This window comes from Neomonachus schauinslandi, chromosome 7 (assembly GCF_002201575.2).
Source record: "Neomonachus schauinslandi chromosome 7, ASM220157v2, whole genome shotgun sequence".
NCBI lineage: Eukaryota > Metazoa > Chordata > Mammalia > Carnivora > Phocidae > Neomonachus > Neomonachus schauinslandi.
In genome coordinates, this window is record NC_058409.1 from 52609936 (window position 1) to 52633423 (window position 23488).

The following is a 23488-nucleotide window of genomic DNA, read 5'->3' on the forward strand; positions in this document are numbered from 1 at the left end:
AGCAAATCAGGTGGACAAGTACAAAACTCAGATTTGGGTAAACAGTGCAGAGTAACCTGGGGCAAAAGGTAGTGTGTGTTCAAGATTCTGTAAGCACATTATGGACTCAGAAATTTACCAAAAATAAAAGAACTAAAACAGACCACACCAAAACAAACAAAAGAATCTTTAAATGTTTTTTTTTTTTAGACATACACACCATCACTCTTTTAATGATTCTTTGCTTTCTTGCGAGCTGCCTTGGTTTGGATCCTTTCACCAGTTTGGCTTCTAGATGTTTCTGCCCCACATCAACAGTATTTTGGCTTAGCTGTTTTTGTGTTCAAAGCAGGTTTATTTTGTGTGATGAATCTATAGACATGGGTACTTGGAAAGGTCTTTGTTTTGTGTTACTCCACTTCTGGTTTTTGTGTTCCGCGGGCATGCTAGATGTTGTGGATTCTTCTCTGTGGAGTGACCTCAGCAGTGACGCCCAGGAGCTGGAAGCAGAATCTTGGAGTCTGGTGGTGGATCCCTCATTTTGCAGTAAGCAGGAGAAAGATGTCATCAAAAGACAAGATGTCATTTTTGGTAAGCATTTAAAATATGCTCTTGGGCTGAAGCAGGGTGGTATAGGGGAAAGAGCATGGAATTTGCTGTCATACAGACGTGGGTTCAAATCTCAGTCCTTTCTAGTTACTTGATTCAGACAAATGGTTTAATTCACGTGGGTCTTAGTTTCTCTGTCTTTAAAATGGGGATAATGATATTCACGTTTAAAATGTGAGGCTTAATTGAAGCGTTGTATGTACGTGATACAAAGCGAATTTTATTTCTCAGATCCTTTTCAAGTTTACTTACACATGGCCTATACTTCTTCTGAGAATCACTATAAGTTTTCACATATTTTAATGTAGGGCAGACAGGGCTGCTTGGTACACAGCTCTGCAGCTTGCCTGCACGCACCACCAGGTACCCTTCACGTAGACTGCGGTGGGATGGGCAGCACCTGGATATGAGCAATGTGGGCCTGCGTTCTGCAGTCCTAAGTGTGAATTTCAACTCTGAGATTTTACTACTTCCTACTATTGGGAGTGGATGCAATCTGAATTAGGGGAAGTTAAATTATCGACTGGTTAGAGAAAAATGAAGTTGAAATAATTTTAAAATGCAAAGTAGATCCTCAGAAGTGCTTCCAAGAGGGTACCCTACTTGAAAGATGGGACTCACTCTTAGTTTTTACTAGTTCTTTGTTTGCAGGTATGGGCCACAAAGTCCATGGTGACAAGGATTCCTTCTCACCTTGTCAGGTTGATGGTTAGGCAGGTCACGTGGGATGATGTACGAGCCTGGTTTGAACTCTGTCCAGGGCTGTATAGGTGGGAAGATGCTGTCCCTTTTATTTCTCATGTAGTTTGTATTATATTGTAATTTTTCTTCACTTACTTCTTGATTTCATATATTAAAAATAATCTAACCCATTTGGGATGAATTATCATGTTGTGCAGTTCACAGCATGGCCTTTGGGGTTAGAGGGCCTTGTATTCCAGAGGAAATCCTTCACTCTTCTCTTCATTGTCTTTATTTTTTTTTAAGATCTTATTTATTTGACAGAATGAGCACGAGCAGGGGCAGCGGCAGAGGGAGAGGGAGAGGAGCAGACTCCCTGCTGAGCAGGGAACCCCACATGGGGCTCTATTCCAGGACCCTGAGATCATGACCTGAGCTGAAGGCAGATACTTAACCAACTGAGCCACCCAGGCTCCCCTTCGTTGTCTTTCTTCAAAGGATGAGAAAAATCATTCCTATTTTTGGGGTCATAATGGATAATTAGATAAAAGGATTAAATGAATCGATATGAATAAGTGCTTTTAATACAGAGTAGGTGCGAAAAACATGGCAGGAAATAATAACTTGAAGTTAGTGGGTTAAAGAGATTTTTGTTTATGATAAAATAATAAAGCTGCATTGAGATTTGTTTACCCTCCGTGGCTAATATTTTAGAGTCTTCCTAATATCTGAGTCCAAAATACTAATCTAGAATTGTACTTATGGTTCTCCCACAAATCATGAATTATTTCCCTTCGTGATGCATTTTTATAATTGAGATAGAATTCATATACCATAAAATTCACTCCATTACAGTGTAGAGTTTAGTAGTTTTTAGTATGTTCATGAAGTTGTGCAACCATCAACTGTCTAATTCCAGAGCATCTGCATTCCTCCAAAAAGAAACCCTGTGCCCTTAGCATTCACTCCCCTTGTTTTCTCCCGCTAGCCCCAGCAGCCATTCATCTGCTTGTCCCTGGATTTTCCTCCTCTGGGTATTTGGCATAAATGGAGTTGTATGATATATGGCGGCTTCTTGTGCTTAGCATATTGTTTTCAAGGTTCATCTGTGTTGTATATCAATACTTCATTCTTTTTTATGGCTGTAAATTATTTTACTGTCAATATCCTATGTTTTATTTAATTATCATTTAATGGTCATTTTATCAGTGGATGGTCATTTTGGACTATTGCCACTTTTGGGGTCACATAGTAACTTTATGTTCAACCCATGGGAAGAACTGTCAGACTGTTTTCCAAACACTGTAGGTTATGTCCTCTGTCTTCCCACAGCAAAGTGAGTTCATGAGAGCAGAAAATCTGTACATTTTGCTCGCTGTTATTTCCCCGGTTTCCAGACTTAATGCCTGGCATACAATAGGTGCTAATATTTGTTGGAAAGTATACAGTATTTTATTTATTTCTCAGAACCAAGATAAGTAGATGTTTTACTATTTTACCCACCCACCAGTGATATACTGAGGATTTTGCTTTCTCCACATCCCTACCAACACTTCTTTATTGTCCACCTGTTTTATTCCAGTTAGCCTAGTGTGTGTGAAGTGGTGTCTCATTTTGGTTTTGATTTGCATTTTCCTGCGGGCTAATGATGTTAAGCATCTTTCCATGTACTCATTGGTCATTCGTATATCTCTTTGGAGAAACATCTGTTCAAATCTTTTGCCCCTATTGAAGTGGGGTTTTTTGTTCATTTTGTCTTTTTACTGTTGAGTTGTAACACTTGTTTTTATACTCTGGATGCAAGTCCCTTATGAGATATTTTTCTTGCATTAAAAAAATTTTTTTCAGTCCTTTTACTGGAAATGCCAGCATTACTTTTTCCACAGAAGCTTAGTAATTAGCATCATTGGCAGCCACACTTTATTAAAAATTGATATTTGAAGACCAAGTAAGGTCATTGAAAAACATCTGATTCCATGTTCCTTGTAGTATTTAAATCATCGTTGCCATAGCCCGGCAACCTGATCATACACATTTTTCTTGAACACCTCCATTTTCTAGAAACTCTTTCCATAGACATTGCATTTTAAATCTATTAATCTGTGGTAAGATCTGAAATTCCTCTCCCCTAGTTTCTGTCTATTGACTCTACCCACATAAGAAGTCTGATCTCTCTCCCTAGGCTGGCCCACTGCCCTCCTTCACCTTTTCTTCTTTCAAAGAAGCCTCATTACTTGCTTTGAGGTTTAGAGCAAGTTATGTACAACCTTTTGGCACAGTTTATTCATCTAGAAGTACAGATAAGAACATCTACTTATCTTGGTTCTGAGAAATATATAAAATACTGTATACTTTCCAACAAATATTAGCACCTATTGTAAGCCAGGCATTAAGTCTGGAAACCGGGGAAATAAGAGCGAGCAGAATGTACAGATTTTCTGCTCTCATGAACTCATTTTGCTGTGGGAAGACAGAGGACATAACCTACAGTGTAGTACAGGATATGTGTAGAATACATAATAGGTTGTAGGTAGTGATAAGTGCTGAAAAGAAAAATACATATCAAACAGGGGGACAAGGGCTATGAAACGTTAGGGTATACAGGGGAGACTTAAGAGACAAGTAATATTCGAAGAGACCTGGACGACTTTAAGAAGGAGCTAGGTGGACTGGGGAAGAAAACATCTCAGGCAGCTGGAACAGCAAGCATGGAGGCCTTGAAGAAGGATCTGACTCCCATTCTGTGGGCTGTTTTTTCACTTTATCCACAATGTCCCTTGATCATCACACTGTTTTCTTCTGGAGAAAGTGGGATCAATGCTGACTTTTATAGCAGAAGAATGTCATTGTTCATCAACATTCCCCCCCCCTTTTTTTTTTAATTTGTATAACATTCAGTGTTTAGCCGCTAATGTAGGTCACTGGAGTACTTTGTTGTCCAAGCTTCTTTCTGCATGTGTGTTTCAGAGCTGATGCAAACAGAGATGCATCATATCCAGACCCTGCTCATCATGTCTGAGATCTTCAGGAAAGGAATGAAGGAGGAGCTGCAGCTTGATCACAGCACCGTGGATAAAATCTTCCCCTGCTTAGATGAGTTACTTGAAATCCATAGGCATTTCTTTTATAGTATGAAGGAGCGAAGGCAGGAGTCCTGTGCTGGTGATGACAGGAATTTTGTCATCAACCGAATTGGAGATATTCTAGTGCAGCAGGTAAGGGAGGTTTTAAGGGCCCTAACCTCAGAAACCTAAAGGTTTGCTGACTCTCTACAATGTTAAAAGCCTGTGAAGAACTGGAATTGCTTTACCATTACTGCCAGATGGGATTGGTTGGTTTTCTTTTGTTCGATACCCCTTTGCGTGCCTGGTGGCTGAGAGCTTTACCAGCCAGTGACTGACTTCTGTGAGTCTCAGGACCTGGTGGGATGATCCCCATCCCTCTCTCCACCAGGAGTCACAGTCATATCTAAATTTCTTATGAAAATTCTGTGTAGACTTCTTGATGTGGTGGCTCTGTGATAAAAGGGCTCCCCCCGTGGAACCGTGGTAGTCATGCCACTATCGTCAAGATGGATGTTGGCTCATCTTAGGAAGAGGGAGGAAGATCTGTTATCATTAAAGCCTTAGTGTTCCTGCCTGGGGGACAACACAGCAAATGTCACTAAAAGGAGGCACTTTTTAGGTGTGTGGGATGTTTGAAGCATCATGAGAATGGACTGTGCTACTCTTCTAATAGAAAAGAGAAAACAAAATTTTGACAATTCGTATTGGCCTTCTGATCCCTTTGCAAGGGGTTTTCTGTGATATAGATGGTAATAGAGAAGTTAAATAACATGTATTCAGTGACCCTCATAGAGCGAGCAGTTTCCTGAGTACTTGTATGTATACTACCTCCTTTCCCTTCACCACTCTCTATATAGGGTAGATATTATCTTCCCCATTGTGCGAATACAGAAACCGGGGCATGGAGAGGTAATGGTTTTCTCAAGTTCACTTATCTCCTAAGTAGCCTGACTGAGGTTTGAGTCAAAATCTGCTCTCTGAACAATGGGTTAGGCATATGATTTCCTGAGACCTCTTTAGTGACACCTGGGGAAGCTTTTTATCATCACTAGTTTGTAAGTCCCAGTAAAGCAGGGATTCTTGTTGATTTGATTACTAATGTATTCATTTATTTAATGAATTTCATTTAATAATTCATCAAACTAATTTCACTTAGAACAGTGCTTGGTCCCATAAATATCTATTGAATGAATGGGTCACTTAGGAACAAAACACTAGGGAATTCGCTTGAATGCCATGTTTTGCAGTCCCTTGGAGCACTTGGGGAAAGTCATGGAGAGACATCCCTAGTTAGCTTAGTTTGACTTTCTCTTGATAAATACCAAAATGCCATCTTCTTCAAAAGACTGATTTTGAATCCATTTCACTGTGTAGCACACACTAATAGAGTTCAGCCGTTGGTTTATTTACTAAAAATGGAGGAGTTAAGTTCATTGATACAAATATGCTTAAAGATATATATATATATATATGTCTGTGTGTGTGTGTGTGTATATATATATATAGTTTTCATTTCTCTGGGATAAATATGTGGGTGTCTTAATTTCTGGATTGTATGGTAGTTGCATGCTTAATTTTGTGAGAGACTGCCAACTATTTTCCAGAGTGGTTGTACGATTTTACATCCTCATCAACAGTTACAAGTAATCCAGTTTCTCTGCATCCTCACCAGCATTTGGCATTGTCACTATTTTTCATTTTAGCTATTCTGAAAGACATATATGGATAACTCACTGTGATTTAAATTATAATTCCCCCATATCTGATGATGTTCAACATCTTTCATGTGTTTATTTGCCATCTGTATATCCTCTCTGATAAAAGGTTGGCTCATGTCTTTTGACCATTTTCTAATTGGATCGTTTGTTTTCTTACTGTTGAATAGTGAAATTTCTTTATATATTCTAGATCCTAGTCCTTTGTCAGCTATGTGATTTGCAAACATTTTCTTAAGTCTGTAACTTGTTCTCTCATTCTCTGAGTTTGATGAAGTCCATTCTTTTAGTTTTTCTTTTTAAAGGTCATGGTTTTGGTTTTAAGTCTAAGAACTTTTTGTTTAGCCTGAGATCTCAAAAGATTTTCTCCTGTGTATTTTTGTAAAAGTTTTACAGTTTTATGTTTTACATTTGAGTCTGTGATCCATTTTGAGTTAATTTTTGTTTAAGATATGAGCCACATGTCAAGATTCACTTTTTGTTTTTGATCTATGGATGTCTAATTGCCCCAATGCCAGTTGTTGGAAGTACCGTCCTTGCTCCACTGAATTGTTTTTGCTCCTCTGTCAAAAATCCACTGGGCATTTTGGGCTCCTACTCTGTTTCGCTAATCTATGTGTCTGTCCTTTCACACAGTCTTAATTATTGTAGCTATATAATAAGTCTTAAAATTGAGTAGACTGAGTCCTTCAACTTTATTTTTTTTCAAAATGGTTTTTAGCTATTCTTTTATTTTATCTTTCCATCTAAATTGTATAATAATCTTGTCTGTATGTTTTTTTAAGAAAAAACTTGCTGAGATTCTGAGGAGGATTGCGTTAAACCTGTAGATCAATTTGGGAAAATTGACATCTTTACTATGTTGGGTCTTCCAATCTATGAACATGATATATCTCTCCATTGATTTACATCTTTGATTTTTTTTCACCAGCATTATATAGTTGTCAGCATAGAAGGCCTGTGTATACTTTGTTAGTTTAGTATCTAAGTTTTTGTTTGTTTGTTTGTTTTTATTTCTGTCTTGTTTTTAGCAATCATAGGTAATTTAAGAATCAGCTCTTGAGACATACTTGCCTCAAGCATAGATGAAACCGTAAGCAAAGATGAAAAGATCAGAGATGGGGATGTAAGTTGAAGTACTTGTCAGGGGCTGGGTGGCTGTGTTTTAGTTTCTGTTGGGATAATATTGAATGTGGCAGAGGGTAAAACATTGACATTCAAGTAATTCAGTTTGTTTCCTCCATACTACCGTATTAATCTGATTTGGTTCCCATCTAGAAGTTTCTACAGAGATGTTTGCACAAGTTAAGCTTATTGAAATATCCAGCCCATATCTCTACTTTGGTCCATTAGTTAATAAATTGGCATTCCGATTATTCATCTTTCCCTTTTACCTGCCTTTCCCTTTTGTGATGTATTGACAAAAATCAAATTCCAAATTGAGGACTGAGTCCATGGACATGGTCAGTTCACCAAATGTAAATGTCAACCCATGAGAGGTCAAACCTTCTTGAGCACCCCCAAATGTTGCAACATAGCTTTTCTTCAGTCTAGCAAAGTAATAGAACAATAAGTTGAAATGATAAAGTTGAATAAACACCTAAAAAAGAATAAAAGGTAACAAATGTTTTTCATTTGGCAATGTGATAATTGAATTAGTCCAATAGCGTATAACCCCAATAGGTTGATGTCTTCCCCCTACCTCTTGGCAACTTCTTAGTTTAATTTAAAAGGTGTCTGGGGAAAAGAAGGGATTGTGTTCAGAAATTTTATGTTTATTTTTTATTTGCCAAAAATATGTTGAAATATATGAAAATTGCATGTTCTTTTCAGTGTTTAAAACTAATTAAATTTATAAACCATCATTGAAATGTCATTCTCAGTTTTCAGAAGAAAATGCAAATCAAATGAAGAAAATATATGGAGAATTCTGTAGCCATCACAAAGAAGCTGTTAACCTCTTTAAAGAACTCCAGCAAAATAAAAAGTTTCAGAATTTCATTAAGGCAAGTATTTTTAAACTATTGCAAAGTGGTAAGCTGGCACAGGGAAATAGTTCGTGCTTTCTTGTTACATGACCTTAACAAGTTTCACATCGAGGTGCTGATTTTCAAAGGAAGGAAAAGAAAGAGATAGGCCTGTGGCAAAGATGGAAAATCTCTTTTTCTGTCTTAGTACAATATTTCTCCCAAATAATTTCCTTTTGTATCTTATATTTGTAAAGTGTCCTCCAACCTTCTGAGCACCTTTGTAATATCCTGGGTTGTCGTTTTATGTCCTGAGAAGTAATAAATCAGAAGAACCTTAGTGAAAATACAGAATCCACCCCACCCCCCCCGGATTAATTTGAAGCAAATCCAGAACATCATATAATTTCACATGTATGTAATATGTATTTCTAAACAATGCATCTTTTAAAAATTACAATGACATTAGCACAATTAAGGTAAGAATTATTCTTTAATATCTTCAGACAGCTGGTCAGTATTCAGATTTCCCTAAAAAATGAAATTGGATGGCTTAAATCAGAATCCAACTAAAGTTTACATATTGTGTATCAGAGTTGTATCTTTTAAATCTCTTTTAATTTTATTGTTCCCCATCCCTTTATTTATTTTTTGGTGTTCAGTTTATGTGTTGAAGAAATTTGTCCTTTAGAGTTAGATGGATTATACATTTTTTCTTTTATTTTGAGAATGTTAGGAGATACTCCCCCTCCCCACACCCCATACATGAGTATTGAGAATTTGAAAACTTAAAGAATACTATGAAATTTTTAGGAAAAAAGTTGACCTGATTAGAGGGAATTGTAAGTGCTGTGATAAAGAATAACAAATGTAGAGGAAGACTGGTTAGAAAAACCAATAGTTAATTGCAAACTCACACTCAAAATATGACTTTGATTTGTGAATATTTTCCAGAACTTTTGCTCTTCATAAATCTTAACAGTGAAACTTGCTTACTTTTGGAATTAACTGCAAATATATCAATGTAACTTGAAACTTCTTAATCTTTGAGAGTGAGATTATTGATAGATTAATGACAAAGTGTACAATTTAATGACAATGAATCACGTTTTATTTTTTAAAGACTTTATTTATGTATTTGACAGAGGGCACAAGCAGGGGGAGCAGCAGGTAGAGGGAGAGGGAGAAGCAGGGTCTCCACTAAGCAGGGACCCTGATGTGGGGCTCGATCCCAGGACCCCAGGATCATGCCCTGAACCGAAGGCAGTGGCTTAACCGACTGAGCCACCCAGACGCCCCGACAATGAATCAAGTTTTAATTAATGATAATGCATATTACGTTGTATCTGAATAGAATGATATAATGGCAGATTCTTTGTATTATTAAACTCAGACCTAAAAAGAAAACACAGTTTGTTTATATAAAAATGTATATATGTATTTTTTAAGCTTCGAAATAATAATCTTTTGGCTCGACGCCGAGGAATTCCAGAATGCATTCTGCTAGTCACTCAGCGCATCACAAAATACCCTGTCCTGGTGGAAAGGATTTTGCAGTACACAAAGGGTGAGTCATAACTTCTGGGATAAACATTTGCCTCTTGCATTAATTTTAAACATAGCCGAGGTGTCATCAACAGATACAAATGCTTGTGGCCTGTGATTTATGAAGATTGTTGATTAGGGAAAAACTTTTAGAGTCTTAGGATTTGGATCCTTTTTGAGAAGATATTTTTTATTATGTAGCTTGGGCAATAGTCTGAATTGCTCCAGGCAGCCTAAGCCAAGTAGCGTTCTTCGTACTTTGAACCCGCCTATCCCCTCTTCAGTTTCCCTGTGTCCAGATCTTCTTAATACCTCTGCTTCCTCATCTTCCTGTTACCTTATCAGTAGTCTATTGAAACATAGATCCATGGGGATCTATCACCAGATGTCACATCTTCCAAGCAGTGAATTATTAGATTGAGAATGATTTTTGAGGGAGCTATTTTTCACTCTGTCAGTTCATCAAGTTCCAGGGGTAACATCTAGGCATCTTTTAAGAAGCTAATAATGCACATGGCTGAACCGTAAGCTCCTTAAAGGATCGAGAAGGCCTGTGTCTGTCTGGTTCACAACTGGATCTTGAATGCCTAGTGCAGTGACTGGTACAGAAGAGTCTATCAATAAATAAGAACATACCAGTGCAATGAACAAATAAATAAAAATGCCTGTTCCTCCAGCTAGCTTATTGATCTTGAGTAAATTATTTGTCGGATGGTGGTGTGTTTGGTTAACAAGGGCCTGGGTTTGGAATCATGTGAACCTGCATTGCTATTGCATATACTGGTTTTGCGGCTCATTTGTTGGGCACATTCATTAAAGGAGCCTCGGTTTTCTCCATTACTAAGTGAGACTAATAATCCTCAGGGAATTGTTGTGAGGATTAAATGAGATCATTGCATAAAATGCCCAGAGCAGAGCCTGGTGTAAACAAAGGACTCACCCAGTGGGAGCTGTTTTTATTACCTTCGTTATGACCAATTGACTTGGACGTAATGAAAGGGGTAATGAGATCTTAAATGCCCCCTCTAAAAAGTCAACCTCTAACATCCTTTTTTGGGGAAGCGGTCTAGGCATGTAGAAATCCATGAATTAGTGTTTCCTTTTTTCAGTCACATTAAGAACTAAGTTCAGGCAGGAATGGTAACCTCTGTTCCTTGTATCCCATTTTTAGTGCTCCCTGTAATTCAACGTAAAAGAAAATATCAGCACAATATGAAGAGAAAAGCCTCATAAATGTTGTTCTCAGCAAAATAATGAAAACAAAATTAAGGCTTTCAGTTTGTACGATGTTCATATTGTCTTAAGGGTAGAGTTAAATACAATACCTCAAAGACTAAAATCTGCCAGATTGTGTTAAGTCAGCTACTGCTACTCTAAGAATTATCCCATGCCAAATTCCTGGTAGACCGGATAACAGTCATTAACTACTGCGTGTCAGAAATGATCAGCATGACTTAGGGCTTTCCGGGTATAGCTGTCATGATGGCTGAGTGAATGGACACTGCTTCCTTAGGTCAGATCTTACCAGTGGTCCATTCTTGCTCTCTCTGGCTCCTGGGATCATTGGTTTGTGTGACTCAGTTAGGGCAGTGCTTCTCAAACTTCATTAGGCATAGTCCTCTCCTGCAGATCTTGCTTCCATGCAGATTCTGCTTCACTGAGGTCTGAGGTGCAACCCAAGGTCCCTAGCAAGACTCCCAGGTGAGGCCGATGTTGCATCACTTAGGGTAGCCCGCCATTACAAGACAGTAATTTGTCCCTGATGGTCAAAAGACTGAGCCTTTTCTTGGTCTCACCCCAAGTGACCTTGTAACTCAACTTTGATTTTCTTTACTTCCCGTTCCTATTTATGAAATACGCTCTTTGGAAAGGAGAACCTTTTGCGGGTTGGTAAGTGTAGGAAAGAGGATACTTTCACAGACAGTGAGAAAGAAAGCATCTTCCTTGTGAAAGATCCCTGTCAGGATCTGTTCCTTGATTTTCTGGAACAACCTTCATTCATGTAGGACACTGAGAACCTGGAAATGTTCAGACTGTTTGAGGATTTGTTCTCATCTCACTTGACTGCTGTTTCTGCGCGTTGATTTCTGCTGCCATAGGGTTTGTTTTCTCTGCCAGTTTTTCTTTTCTCCTTCTGGCACCTTCTGACCTCTTGAAACTTTCTCTTTGGTTTCCCTCAATAAACATGAACTAGGTTTTCCTTATCATCCAATAAGATAGTAGTTAAATTCAGTGTCATCTGGGGTTCTAGGAGGTTGTCCCAGAAACTCCTCCAGAGCTTTTTCTTAAGATAATTGAGAGAGGGGCGCCTGGGTGGCTCAGTTGTTAAGCGACTGCCTTTGGCTCAGGTCATGGTCCCAGGGTCCTGGGATCGAGTCCCGCATCGGGCTCCCTGCTCCGCGGGAAGCCTGCTTCTCCCTCTCCCACTCCCCCTGCTTGTGTTCCCTCTCTCGCTGCTGTCTCTTTGTCAAAGTAAATAAATAAAATCTTAAAAAAAAAAAAAAAGATAATTGAGAGATACGAACAGATGGCCAGTTTTTTAAAGAGTAACCACTGGAATTGATGATTGTCTACTGTTGGCATGAGTATGGCTGACGCACTAGGCACAGTGCCTTGTCCCATTTTTTTAGGTTGAAAAAATGTTCAAATACCATTTTGAATATTTTTTTATGGAGGGTGAGACCCAGGAAGGCAAATGAGTCCAAGTCCCCCTGCATCTCCCTTTCATGAGAGGACCCTCATTTGGGCCTGCAGCTTGGCTGAGTTCTAAGAAATTCAGTGAAGGGATCACTTGATTACCTGTGTCTGAGAAGGTGGAAAGAAAGCCTAGGTTAGTATATAACATATTCCCTACTCTTGGGGAAGGTCAGACCTGTCTTTAGAACTCGGACATGTTACTGATAGTATTTCATCTCAAGCATATCTGATAAGTAAATCTTTTATAATTAAATCTTGTAACAGTTCTTTTGGGGGAGAAAGGGTGCAGAGTGATAATAAGGTATTTGAACCTAATCCAACATTTTTGTTGTGTGATTTTTGCTCTTTGTATGAATTTAATTGCATTTAAACCTAAAAAAAAAAATTCTTCCTCAGCACTCTGGCTTATTCTATGGTGTTCTTTCTTTTTCCCACGCAGAAAGAAGTGAAGAACATAAAGACTTGTGCAAAGCTCTGTGCTTAATTAAAGACATGATTGCAGCAGTGGATTTAAAAGTCAGCGAGTATGAGAAAAATCAAAAATGGCTTGAGATCCTAAATAAGATCGAAAACAAAACCTACACAAAGCTCAAAAATGGCCATGTGTTTAGGAAGCAAGCACTGATAAGTAAAGAAAGGACTCTCTTACATGATGGCCTTGTTTACTGGAAAACTGCTACGGGTCGATTCAAAGGTATTATTTCTCCTCCTTTGACATATGTTACTCATTTAACAGGACAGATTTTCAAAAGAAGAGTGGTTCCAAGATGGCAGGCACACACACGACCCCTGGGGAAGTGGGAAAGAATCAAGTCGTGAACTTCAATAGGCAAATGCTACATATTTTGCTGCCCCAAGCAAAAACCTTCATATACGTTTTATGAATTTACAATTTGGGAAATTGGAGTCAAAGGAGCTGAGAATTCTGCTAATTGTTGGCACGGAAATACTACTCTGGCAAATGTAGTGCGTTGAGAATGAGACAGTACGCCTACACACCTAGAGCCTATGTGCCAAGCCAGCTGGGGGCTGTCACATGCGTGAGGGGAGACATGAGCTCTGAATGTCGAATTTCTTACTGAGTAATAAGAGCAGAAATATACATGCTCGCAGTGGTACAAACTCTTCCTCAGTGCTGCTGTTTGACATTAACTGGCATTAACCTGACTCTGTTAATCTAGGTAGAGTCTAAAACCATTCATTCAGTTCTAAAGGACTGATTCGATAGGTAGCATCTTGGTTGATCCAGGCTTTCTCAACTCTGATCACACACTATAGAACTGTGCAAGACTGTTGAATCTCAGATCTGTACCTCTGAAACAAATAATGCAATATATGTTAAGAAAAAAAAAAAGAAGAAGATAGCAGGAGGGGAAGAATGAAGGGGGGGAAATCGGAGGGGGAGATGAACCATGAGAGACTATGGACTCTGAAAAACAAACTGAGGGTTCTAGAGGGGAGGGCGGGGTGGGGGGATGGGTTAGCCTGGTGATGGGTATTAAAGAGGGCACGTTCTGCATGGAGCACTGGGTGTTATGCACAATGAATCATGGAACACTACATCTAAAACTAATGATGTAATGTATGGTGATTAACATAACAATAAAAATTAAAAAAAAAAGAATCGCCTTGGGAGCTTTAAAAAAATTACCGATGTTCAAGTCTTCTCCCAGAGATTCTGATTTTATTGGTCTGGGGATGAACACAAAGCATAGGGATGCTTAAAGACCCCCACGTGGGTCTGCTGTGCAGCCAGGGTTCAGAACCACCAGTCTGCTGTCCCTGTTTTTAATGTATCTTAGTAACTTCCTCAGATAAGTGAGAGGAAGAGGTTGTTTTAGTTACTCCAAGGTAACTAGTTACTCCAAGGTAGCTCAGAGGTAACCCTTGGGAGGATTATCAAGTTTTCATGGTTTTTGCAGCTAATGACTGAAATGGGATTTGTTGATCAGCAATGTTGCAATTAAACATGAACCGCAGTTAGAACATTAACCAAGCTAAATTATTAACCAGTCTGTAGACCCCAGTGCTGCAAGTCCTCTGCTCTTGGTCCATTTCATCACATCAGCAGTTTGCTAACTCTGTTAGAATGTTTAGTCGGCTAGTAGAGATGGGTTCCTGTGAACAATTTGGGGGCAACGTATAGGATCGCAAACTCTGCTCAGGTCTAGATGGAATGATTCAACAGATTTGTGTACATAATTCAAGGCAGAAGCTGCCCTCTAACAGTTATGATTAAGGTTCTTTTTCTAAAGGTAAGCGTTTGCTCCATTCTATTAGAACCTTTGTTTGTTGGATATTTCTTTTCCATTTTGAAAGCTCCAGTATTAAATGTTGCTGGAGATTTAGTGATACCTAGAGTAACACAAACATGCATGCTTAAACACAGCTAATCTGTCTGTAGAGTTTCTCTTTGGCTATCATAAATACAGGCATTTTTATAAAAGTTCCATAATTAGACTAAATCTTAGTCTTATTTTTAATAAATTGATTTAAGTTTCCACCATAAAATCAGAATATTTGATAAAGGCATTTGAACTGTGGTTTCCTTCGTTAATACTAGTAATATCTTTTCTTTGAAGATATCCTGGCTCTACTTCTAACTGATGTGCTGCTCTTTTTACAAGAAAAAGACCAGAAATACATCTTTGCTGCTGTTGTAAGTATACAGCCATGTGATGCATATTTTAAATAGTTGAGTCCCACATATCTTTGAAAAATGCCTGAAAGTCCTTGTGAAATTAAGTAGCCATTGGCAAGAGTATATACCCCTTATATTTCCATTAGTATTGGTGATTGCAGTGTTCAGTAAGAAGCATCTCATTTGGTTTTAAAAGCGTGCAAAGTGTTGATTTATAGCCAGGAGTGGTTGTTAATTGCTAATTGTCAATTGTTAATGTAAAGATACTGAAGTACCTTGGGACTGGTTGGTGGACAGGCACTTGCCTAAGTCCCTCAAGTGACTTGCTGTCCTCTGGCCATCTTGGTATATCTTCCAGATCTCTCCCACCCCCTTCCTGACCATGCCTTCCCAGCCACTCAAATGTTTAATGCTGGGAACAGTGGGTCTCTTCCAGGATCTTGTTCTGTTTCCATTGGTCCTTCCCTGCTGTACGTGTAGCTAGCCCCATTCATAACTATCATGCTATTCCTTCTGCCAGACAAGAGAACATCACTGTGGTGATGTTGTTCCTTGTTCCTCTCCTAAAGTTTAAAGGAGATTTTGTTTCTACTACAATGACTACTAATTACTAAGATTATTCATGTAAAATTTATCTTTATAGCATGTTACATTAATCTCATGGCTGGCAGAGAGTTAGACTAGAAGTAAAACCAGTGTTTTATAACAGTTTTTACCCAGCATCTTGTGGTCCAAATGTCTCACTTAAAGAAGGAAGATGTCATCAATTAACTTTGTCAGGCTCATGGAGCATTAGGCCCTGTTAAAGGAAAGAATCCAAGATGCAGTACCAATGTGGGCATTATAATGGTGGCTCTCTAAAATGGTTCTTACTTATCATCCATTGGCAGAGAGGACATTTGGGAACAACTAGTAGATGTTATCAATTCCAACTGGTTTTAGCACCTTCAGAGCTTAATGAAGTTTCTGTTACGCGAATTCAGAGAAAACGCAGAAGCCTGCCTGCCCACGGGTGGATTTGGGGGAGGGAGAGTCGGTGGAGTGCCTCACCTGCCCACCTGTGCTTGTCAGGTTGGCCCAGTAGGCTTCTTCATCTTGTTAAGCACGTTGGTTTCATCAGCACACCGATGCCGGGTTGTATAAAGGTCAGAGATTGCTTCACAAAGCTACTCCAGAGGATAGCAAGAGGCCTTAGACAAGTCCCCGTGGCTCTGATACATTTGAATTGTATATATTGCAGATTTCATGACAAGCCACTGATTTGTCAAGCAGTCTCTCTGTGCTATTATCTGAGATGCTGTGAATAGAGAGAAAGTAAGTAGGAAGGTGGAACCATTTTGTTTGTCCTGTGGGAGGTGAGGACCATGCTAGAAGAGAAAACAAATTCACACCACACCTTTATAGAAACAAAAGTTTGGTCAAAACCAGAGAGCTGAAAGAGAAACCAATTGTGCCTTCTTGGGTGTTAATACAGGCCAAGATGACCTGCTGATGGGTCAAAGATTAGACACAGCATAAAGACAACTATCTTATTTTCTAGGACAACATAGCATATGGATTGAGATGAAAGTGTGATGCTCACTTTATAGTTACTACTTGAAATATGGATCTGTCCCTCCTATGTGACTTCTTCCAGAGTTATCTGTGCCTGACTTAGACTACGCTTGCCATTAAGTGGGATGTTAGGAGTGCAGTCCACCAAATGCCAGAACGAAGGCAGCCGCAGCTTTGCTCCTCTCGGGAGAAGGGGTTTGGCTCTGGACAACAGTAAGATGGTGCTGATACTGTTTCATGGAGTTGCTAGCCTGATACACAGCAGCTTTCATAAAAGCCCGCCAAGCCCTTCTCCGTGTCAGGGAGCAAAATAGAAAGCATTATCCTTAAGGACTCAAGGGCACTGTACTGTTCAAGCATATGCTTTTGAGGTGCATCGTAGACATTTAGTTAGCATAGCCCTCTAGTCATAAATATCTTATTTACGCTATATTGAGGGAATTGCTATATTAGCTCGAGGGAATTGCTTGAGGGAATTGCTGTATTAGCTAGGGTTATACAAATGTCTGGATTTCCTGGTTCTCACCTTGGCATTGGAGAAAGCTAGCTTGATGCTAATACCCACAGGTAAGTTTCTCTGCTCTTCGTGCTGTTAGAAAAACCTCTTTAGGAAATGCTTAACTTGCAACATGTTACAAAAGACATGATGAATTTGGGTATGGCCAGAAGATGAGCAGCAGAAAAATGGAGTCCCTACAAGAGAATTTTGCTTTTAAAGAGGACTTAGCTGGAAATGGGAGTAGGACCCAAATCTATGAAATTAATAGGAAAAAAATAGATAAATTCATTAAATCCTGGATTACTGAGTCTAGAAGGATCTCTTAAATATTAGAGAAGGTAATTTCAAAATGAACAATAAAAAAGACAAGGGAACATGGAGATGTGCAAGTTCACGTTCAAGACAGGAAGCGGTCACAGTGGGACTTTGAATGGCATTACTAGAAGAGTCAGCCACTCTGCGGAATCCCAAATGGAGATGGGGTTAATGTACAACAGGGCTAAATGTAACAGCTCCTTTTCCTCTTCCCCCGAGGGCAGAAGCTGTCAGCCTGCCTCAAGGGTTTGGCAGGAAACATATAGGAGGGAACTGGGGGTGTGCTTGGGATCCAGGATCCCATAGCGAGTGCTAGAGACTATAGTGACCTGGTGAGAACATGGCCTGTCTCCCGGAGGGCAGGGATTACTCAGTGACAGCCCGTGTGTTCACATGAGTACATGGGCCCAGGATTGCCAGTCTGCTTTTTCCAGGGTCCACTACATCTACTGGTTTGTTGTTGTTGTTGTTGTTAAGGGGAAATCCCCCAGTTTTTAAATGTTGGTGACTATTAAAAAAAAATCTGTTTTTAAAATACTGTGGCACAAACAAACACCCCTGCTGGGTTAGGCTTTGGTTAGGCCTTGGCATGACCAATTTTTAACATCTGTTTCTAAGGTAGACCCGTTACTTCCATTCCTAGAAATTTAATTTGAACTCTTGATCATCTGGGTTAGGCCTTGGCATGACCAATTTTTAACATCTGTTTCTAAGGTAGACCCATTACTTCCATTCCTAGAAGTTTAATTTGAACTCTTGATCATCTCTAGTGTTCTCGTGTGATTAATATGAATAATGATGGACATGCCCCTGTTGTCTCCTCATCTGATGGTGATTTAATTAATGCTACTTTCTACCTGCTTACCTCTTTTTCAGTTAAAAAATATCTGATCTTACCACCTCCCCTCCTTCTGCAGCACTAGCCAACTGGTTCAGATAATTTCATCCTTGCTAATGTCTGAAGCAATTTAAACCTACTCTGCCTTTTATATACAGAGGCCATTTACCTTGTAAGCTGTGGGGCCTAACTCTTGCATTGAAAGAAGGAAAGCAAATGAAGTCTTGGATAGTATATCCATGACTGAATGAAGGATATTAATAGTGCTCAGGGGCTCGCCCTAATTAGAGAGGGCAGTCTTCAAAAACTTGTTGTCATTTTCTGGTTTTTGTTTTTTGCTGCTCGGAGAAGAATGGGCTGAAGAGGTATTCTAGGTACACCCCTGCACACAACTTTAGATGTGGCATAGCTGTGTCATGCTGGGCAAGCAGACAGATTAGCACTAAGGAGTCAGCCATGCGGGATGTCGTGACATGTTCTGGGTCCAGGGATCACTCAGTCCAAGAAGGAGAAGCCAAACCATGCACTGCTACTGACTCTAAACAGTGGTGAAAACCACAGACCAAAGAAAATTCTTCATACTTAGCCCCCCAAACTGTTTATCTCCTGCAGGCCTTCTTTTGGTTATTATTTCAACTATGGCTCCCAACCCAAATTAGTAGTATTCTCTTACTCATCATTGAATCCCCAGTGCTTAGAATGGGACCTTGAAAGATGGCAGTAAATGTACGTAGAAGAGGTGATTTAGTCAGGGCTTGTATGCCGGATGTTAGCTTTTCTTCCTGTTCTGCTCTGATGGAATTACACTAAATCCATTTCTACAGACATTTATTGAAAGCCTACTCTATGCAAAGCAATGTGCTAGGCGTACACAGATGAATCAGAGCCCTTCCTGCCTACCAGAGGCTCATGTGGCTAGTGGGAAGAAGAGGCGTTCATAGGTGGAACCACAGAAGTTCAGTCGCTGTGCTCTGTCCTACGGTAGCAGAAGACGCTGGTTATGCTCAGGGAAGCTGAGGTCATGCCCCCTCCTCTCTGTCATTTTCACAGTCTGCCCTAAATCCTGCTAAATCCGATGGTCTCTTAGATCTCACACCCCTCTCAGTCTCCTTGTGATGTTTGAGATGCTATGTTCTATCCCATGCCCTTCTAGAAAAGCCCCCAAGCCCTGGACTACGGCATTTTGATATTCTTACTGCTCTGATTGTTCTTTTTATTTTATTTATTTATTTATTTATTTATTTGACAGAGAGAGACACAGCGAGAGAGGGAACACAAGCAGGGAGAGTGGGAGAGGGAGAAGCAGGCTTCCCGCCGAGCAGGGAGCCCGATGCGGGGCTCCATCCCAGGACCCTGGGATCATGACCTGGGCAGACACTTAATGACTGAGCCACCCAGGCGCGCCCTGATTGTTCTTTTTAAAAGTTGTCCTTTTAAGCCACTCATTCTTAAGGACAAACATTCTCCTGTATCCTTTTTCTCCATCCTCTCTTCACCATGCCCTTTCCATTGGAGATCTTACCAACTTTCAGAGTGCTTTTGAAAGGTTGAAGTGAAATGATTTGCCTAATACTCTTGTTTTCCTTAGCCAGTGTGTTTGGTGAGACCTTTGGTTTTGGTAGGATGCTGTTTTACCCGCACATCTTCCTATTTTATGTAGGATCAGAAGCCATCGGTTATTTCTCTTCAGAAGCTTATTGCTAGAGAAGTTGCTAATGAGGAAAGAGGCATGTTTCTGATCAGTGCTTCATCTGCTGGTCCTGAGATGTATGAAATTCATACCAACTCCAAGGAGGAACGAAATAACTGGATGAGACGAATCCAACAGGCAGTAGAAAGGTAACATTTCCTTCTGTCCACACTCTAGGGAATGCACTTGTTCAATTGGGAGAGTATTCTAACCATGTTTCCTCTGCATGAACACTTTGCTTCAGCCAGAAGGGTCTGCTCCCTGCCCCCTGCACCCGCCTCTGATAGCCTCTCACCTGCAGCTTTGTTCTCTGCACCTCCCTGCATGCAAAGCCCTACCTCCCCTCTACTTGTGTGACTCCTGCTCATCTTTGGTGCAGCTCCTGGCTTCCCTCCTTCGCGAAGACCTCTTCAGTTCCAGTGGTCTCTTCCTTACCTGAAATTCTTTATCATCTGCTCTCTAAAGCGTTGACTCGGTGCTTGTCATAAACCACCTTGTAGCTATCACCTTCTCTGTGTACATATGTTTATTAGATTGGAAGCTCCTTGAGGGCAGGGGCTTTGCCTTTTGTTTCTCTTTGTGGTTAATTCTGAAGAATCATTCAATAAACATTTTTTGATTGGAGGATCTAAGTGTTCTAAGTCAATTTACTTCTCATTACTTGTTGTTTTATAAGTTTTTATAAATGAGACGGGGTGAGGGTGATCATTCTTCATGGTAATTTGATTAGATCGATCTTGAATGATGTTTTATAAAATTCTTCCACCTCTACTGCACCACACCCAACCTGGCACCCTACCCTCTGATCCCTCCAACTACCTCTCCTCTGTCCCATTAAGAAGTACCCACATGTAGTAGAAAGCAAAACTTAGTATTTTAGTTGGACCTAATGCTAGTGTTGAGTGTCAGGTGTGGGGGTGTACATGAGTGTATGTTTGTGTGTATGTGTTTGTTGGAATTTTTGAGTCCGCCTGTACTTCTGACTTTGAGAGCTATGTCATATTGTGCAAGGTCCTTTGTATACTCAGGAAAACCAGATACCTTGGCTAGAGGGCATGAACAATTCTCTTTATGCTGAATTTTTCTTCTATGAATAATGCTGCCGCCAAGTCCCCATGTCTTTCTAATGAACCTAAAGATATTTGGATTTGGTTTCAGTTGTCTGTCTTGACTATTGTCTCTTAAAGTTGCCCAGAAGAAGAAGGGGGAAGGACAAGCGAATCTGATGAAGAGAGGCGGAAAGCTGAAGCAAGAGTGGCCAAAATTCAGCAATGTCAAGGTACCATGCAGACATCTCTGATCCCCTGGCTGTGCTGTTCTCCTTGGATGCTGGGAAAGCCCATGTGTCATGAGTGGGAGGTTGTGGTTAAATGGTTCATCTACTTCTATATGCCTGAGGCCCATACACCACTCTTCAGAACAAGAAGTATTGGCACTAGGAGTGTTCAAATAAGATGACTGTCCCCCCGCCCCCACCTTCCTCCTTAGTGATTTAAAATACATAACAAATTTTCAAAAAAAAAATAGGGGCGCATAATATATACGAAACAAGAGCTGTGGGCAGTGTGGTGCAGCTGTGCATTGGGGTCATTGTCCAGTGGTGTCATTTTAGGTCCCGGCCCTGTCAGGTCACAGTGGTGTGACTTTGGACAAGGAACCCATTAACTCTGGTCGTCAGTTTCCAAGTCCGTGAATTAAGGCAATTAGATGAGTCTCAGTGAGTCTCATCTCTGGCGGGACATCAGAATTACTTTGGGAGTTCTGTAAAAATTCTGATGCCTGGGCCCTACGCTCAACCAATTCACTCAGAATCTATGGAAGGTGGTTGTGGATGTCAGTATTTAAAACTCTTCCCAGGTGATACTGGAGCAGACTGAGAACCCCTGGATTAGATGCTAGTTGAGGTCCCTTTAAACTGGAGGAATCATATGATATGTTGGAATCAGAGAAAAACAATGCGTGCAAAATTGGTCAAAGAAATTGGATGTTTAGAAACAAAAACATAAACTAGTAGGTTTGGTTTTAACCAAGATGGGCTGAAGCCTGAGTAGCTTCGGGCTTTTGCATTGTTTTCCCTTGTGGATATCAGTCATCATGAACAGTGCCACCTCAATTTTCATTCCTGAGCTTAGTGTTTAGTCTTAATAGAAAACAGCCTGAACAACGAATAGTTGTGCAAGTTTTTTCTGGGATTAGGGGCATGGGAAAGGAAACAAACATCTGAGTACAGTAAATGTACAGAAAAAACAATGGAAGCTCAGAGTTGTTAAGTGATTTCCTGGGGCTATAGTCACTAAGTGGAATAATTAGGATTTGAACCTGGTTCTGGCTGCCCAACAACTTGTACTTGACTGTGAGACCATACTGCTTGCTGATGAGGAACATCTTTATCTTAGAGCTTGGATTTTCATACAGTTGCTATATTCATCTGATAACCTTCCATGGTAAATACTATTTCATAGAAATACTCAGTAACCAAGACCAACAAATTTGCACATATTTGGAGGAGAAGCTGCATATCTATGCTGAACTTGGAGAATTGAGTGGATTTGAGGATGTCCATCTAGAGCCCCACCTCCTCATTAAACCTGACCCAGGAGAGCCTCCCCAGGCAGCCTCATTACTAGCAGCAGCACTGAAAGAAGGTAAGTTGCTTCCAAAATTGTTTGGTTTAACAAGTTCAGAAAATGTTTGAGTACCTTCTGTGTGTCATACCCTGTGGTTTTAGTGCTCAGGATATAGCAAAATAAGACAGTGTTCCAACTGTACTACAATTCATATTCCAGAAATTGCAAAATAAAAGGAAATAGATGTGTCAGGTTGTGTCAAGTACTATGAAGACAAAAAAGTGTCCCTCAATAGATGAATGGATAAAGAAGAAGTGGTGTACATATACAATAGAATCTCACTCAACCGTAAAAAGGAATGAGATCTGGCCATTTGCAACAACATGGATGCACCTAGAGGGTGTAATGCTAAGTGAAATAAATCAGACAGAGAAAGACAAATACCATATGATTTCACTCATATATGGAATTTAGGAAACAAATCAAAAAAGAGAAAAACCAAAAAAGGACTCTTAAATACAGAGAACAAATTGGTGGTTGCCAGAGGGGAGGTGGGTGAGGGTTTGGGTGAAATAGGTGGTGGGGATTAAAAGTACACTTATCATGATGAGCCCGGAGTAATACATAGAATTGTTGAATCACTATATTGTACACCTGAAACTAATATAACTATGTTAATTATACTTCAATAAAAAAACAATAAAGACATTTTATTTGGAAAACTATAGAGGACAATTGCTTCAGTGAAGATTTTAATAAAGTCTGAACCCTACTTAAAAAAAGAAACAGGGGCACCAGGGTGGCTCAGTCAGTTAAACATCTGACTCTTGATTTCGGCCCAGGTCATGATCTCAGGGTCCTGAGATCGAGCCCCGGGTTGGGCTCCATGCTCAGCAGGGAGTCTGCTTGAGATTCTCTCCTTCTCCCTCCACCCCTCCCCACCACACGCTTGTGTGCACGCTCTCTTTCTTTCTGTAAAATAAATCTTTAAAAAACAAAACCAAAAACAAATGATAAACAGGATAAGGGAATAAAGAGAGGATAGAGTGGGGAGGTTGTATTTGAGTTAGGGTGACAAGGAAAGGCCTCTTTGATAAGGTGATGTGTAAACAGATACAGAGAAGTG

At 40.0% G+C, this 23488-nt stretch overlaps 1 protein-coding gene across 1 annotated transcript in view; it reads left to right on the plus strand.

Annotated features, from left to right (window-relative positions):
• ARHGEF28 (Rho guanine nucleotide exchange factor 28) overlaps window positions 1-23488 on the plus strand; it is a 118038-nt gene that overhangs the window by 50468 nt on the left and 44082 nt on the right. The window contains exons 13-21 of the mRNA XM_021702049.1: window positions 430-570; window positions 4237-4484; window positions 7933-8055; window positions 9466-9583; window positions 12698-12952; window positions 14841-14917; window positions 19766-19944; window positions 20983-21074; window positions 22258-22440. Coding sequence (XP_021557724.1) covers window positions 430-570; window positions 4237-4484; window positions 7933-8055; window positions 9466-9583; window positions 12698-12952; window positions 14841-14917; window positions 19766-19944; window positions 20983-21074; window positions 22258-22440 — 1416 coding nt within the window. The remainder of the gene's footprint in view (window positions 1-429; window positions 571-4236; window positions 4485-7932; window positions 8056-9465; window positions 9584-12697; window positions 12953-14840; window positions 14918-19765; window positions 19945-20982; window positions 21075-22257; window positions 22441-23488) is intronic.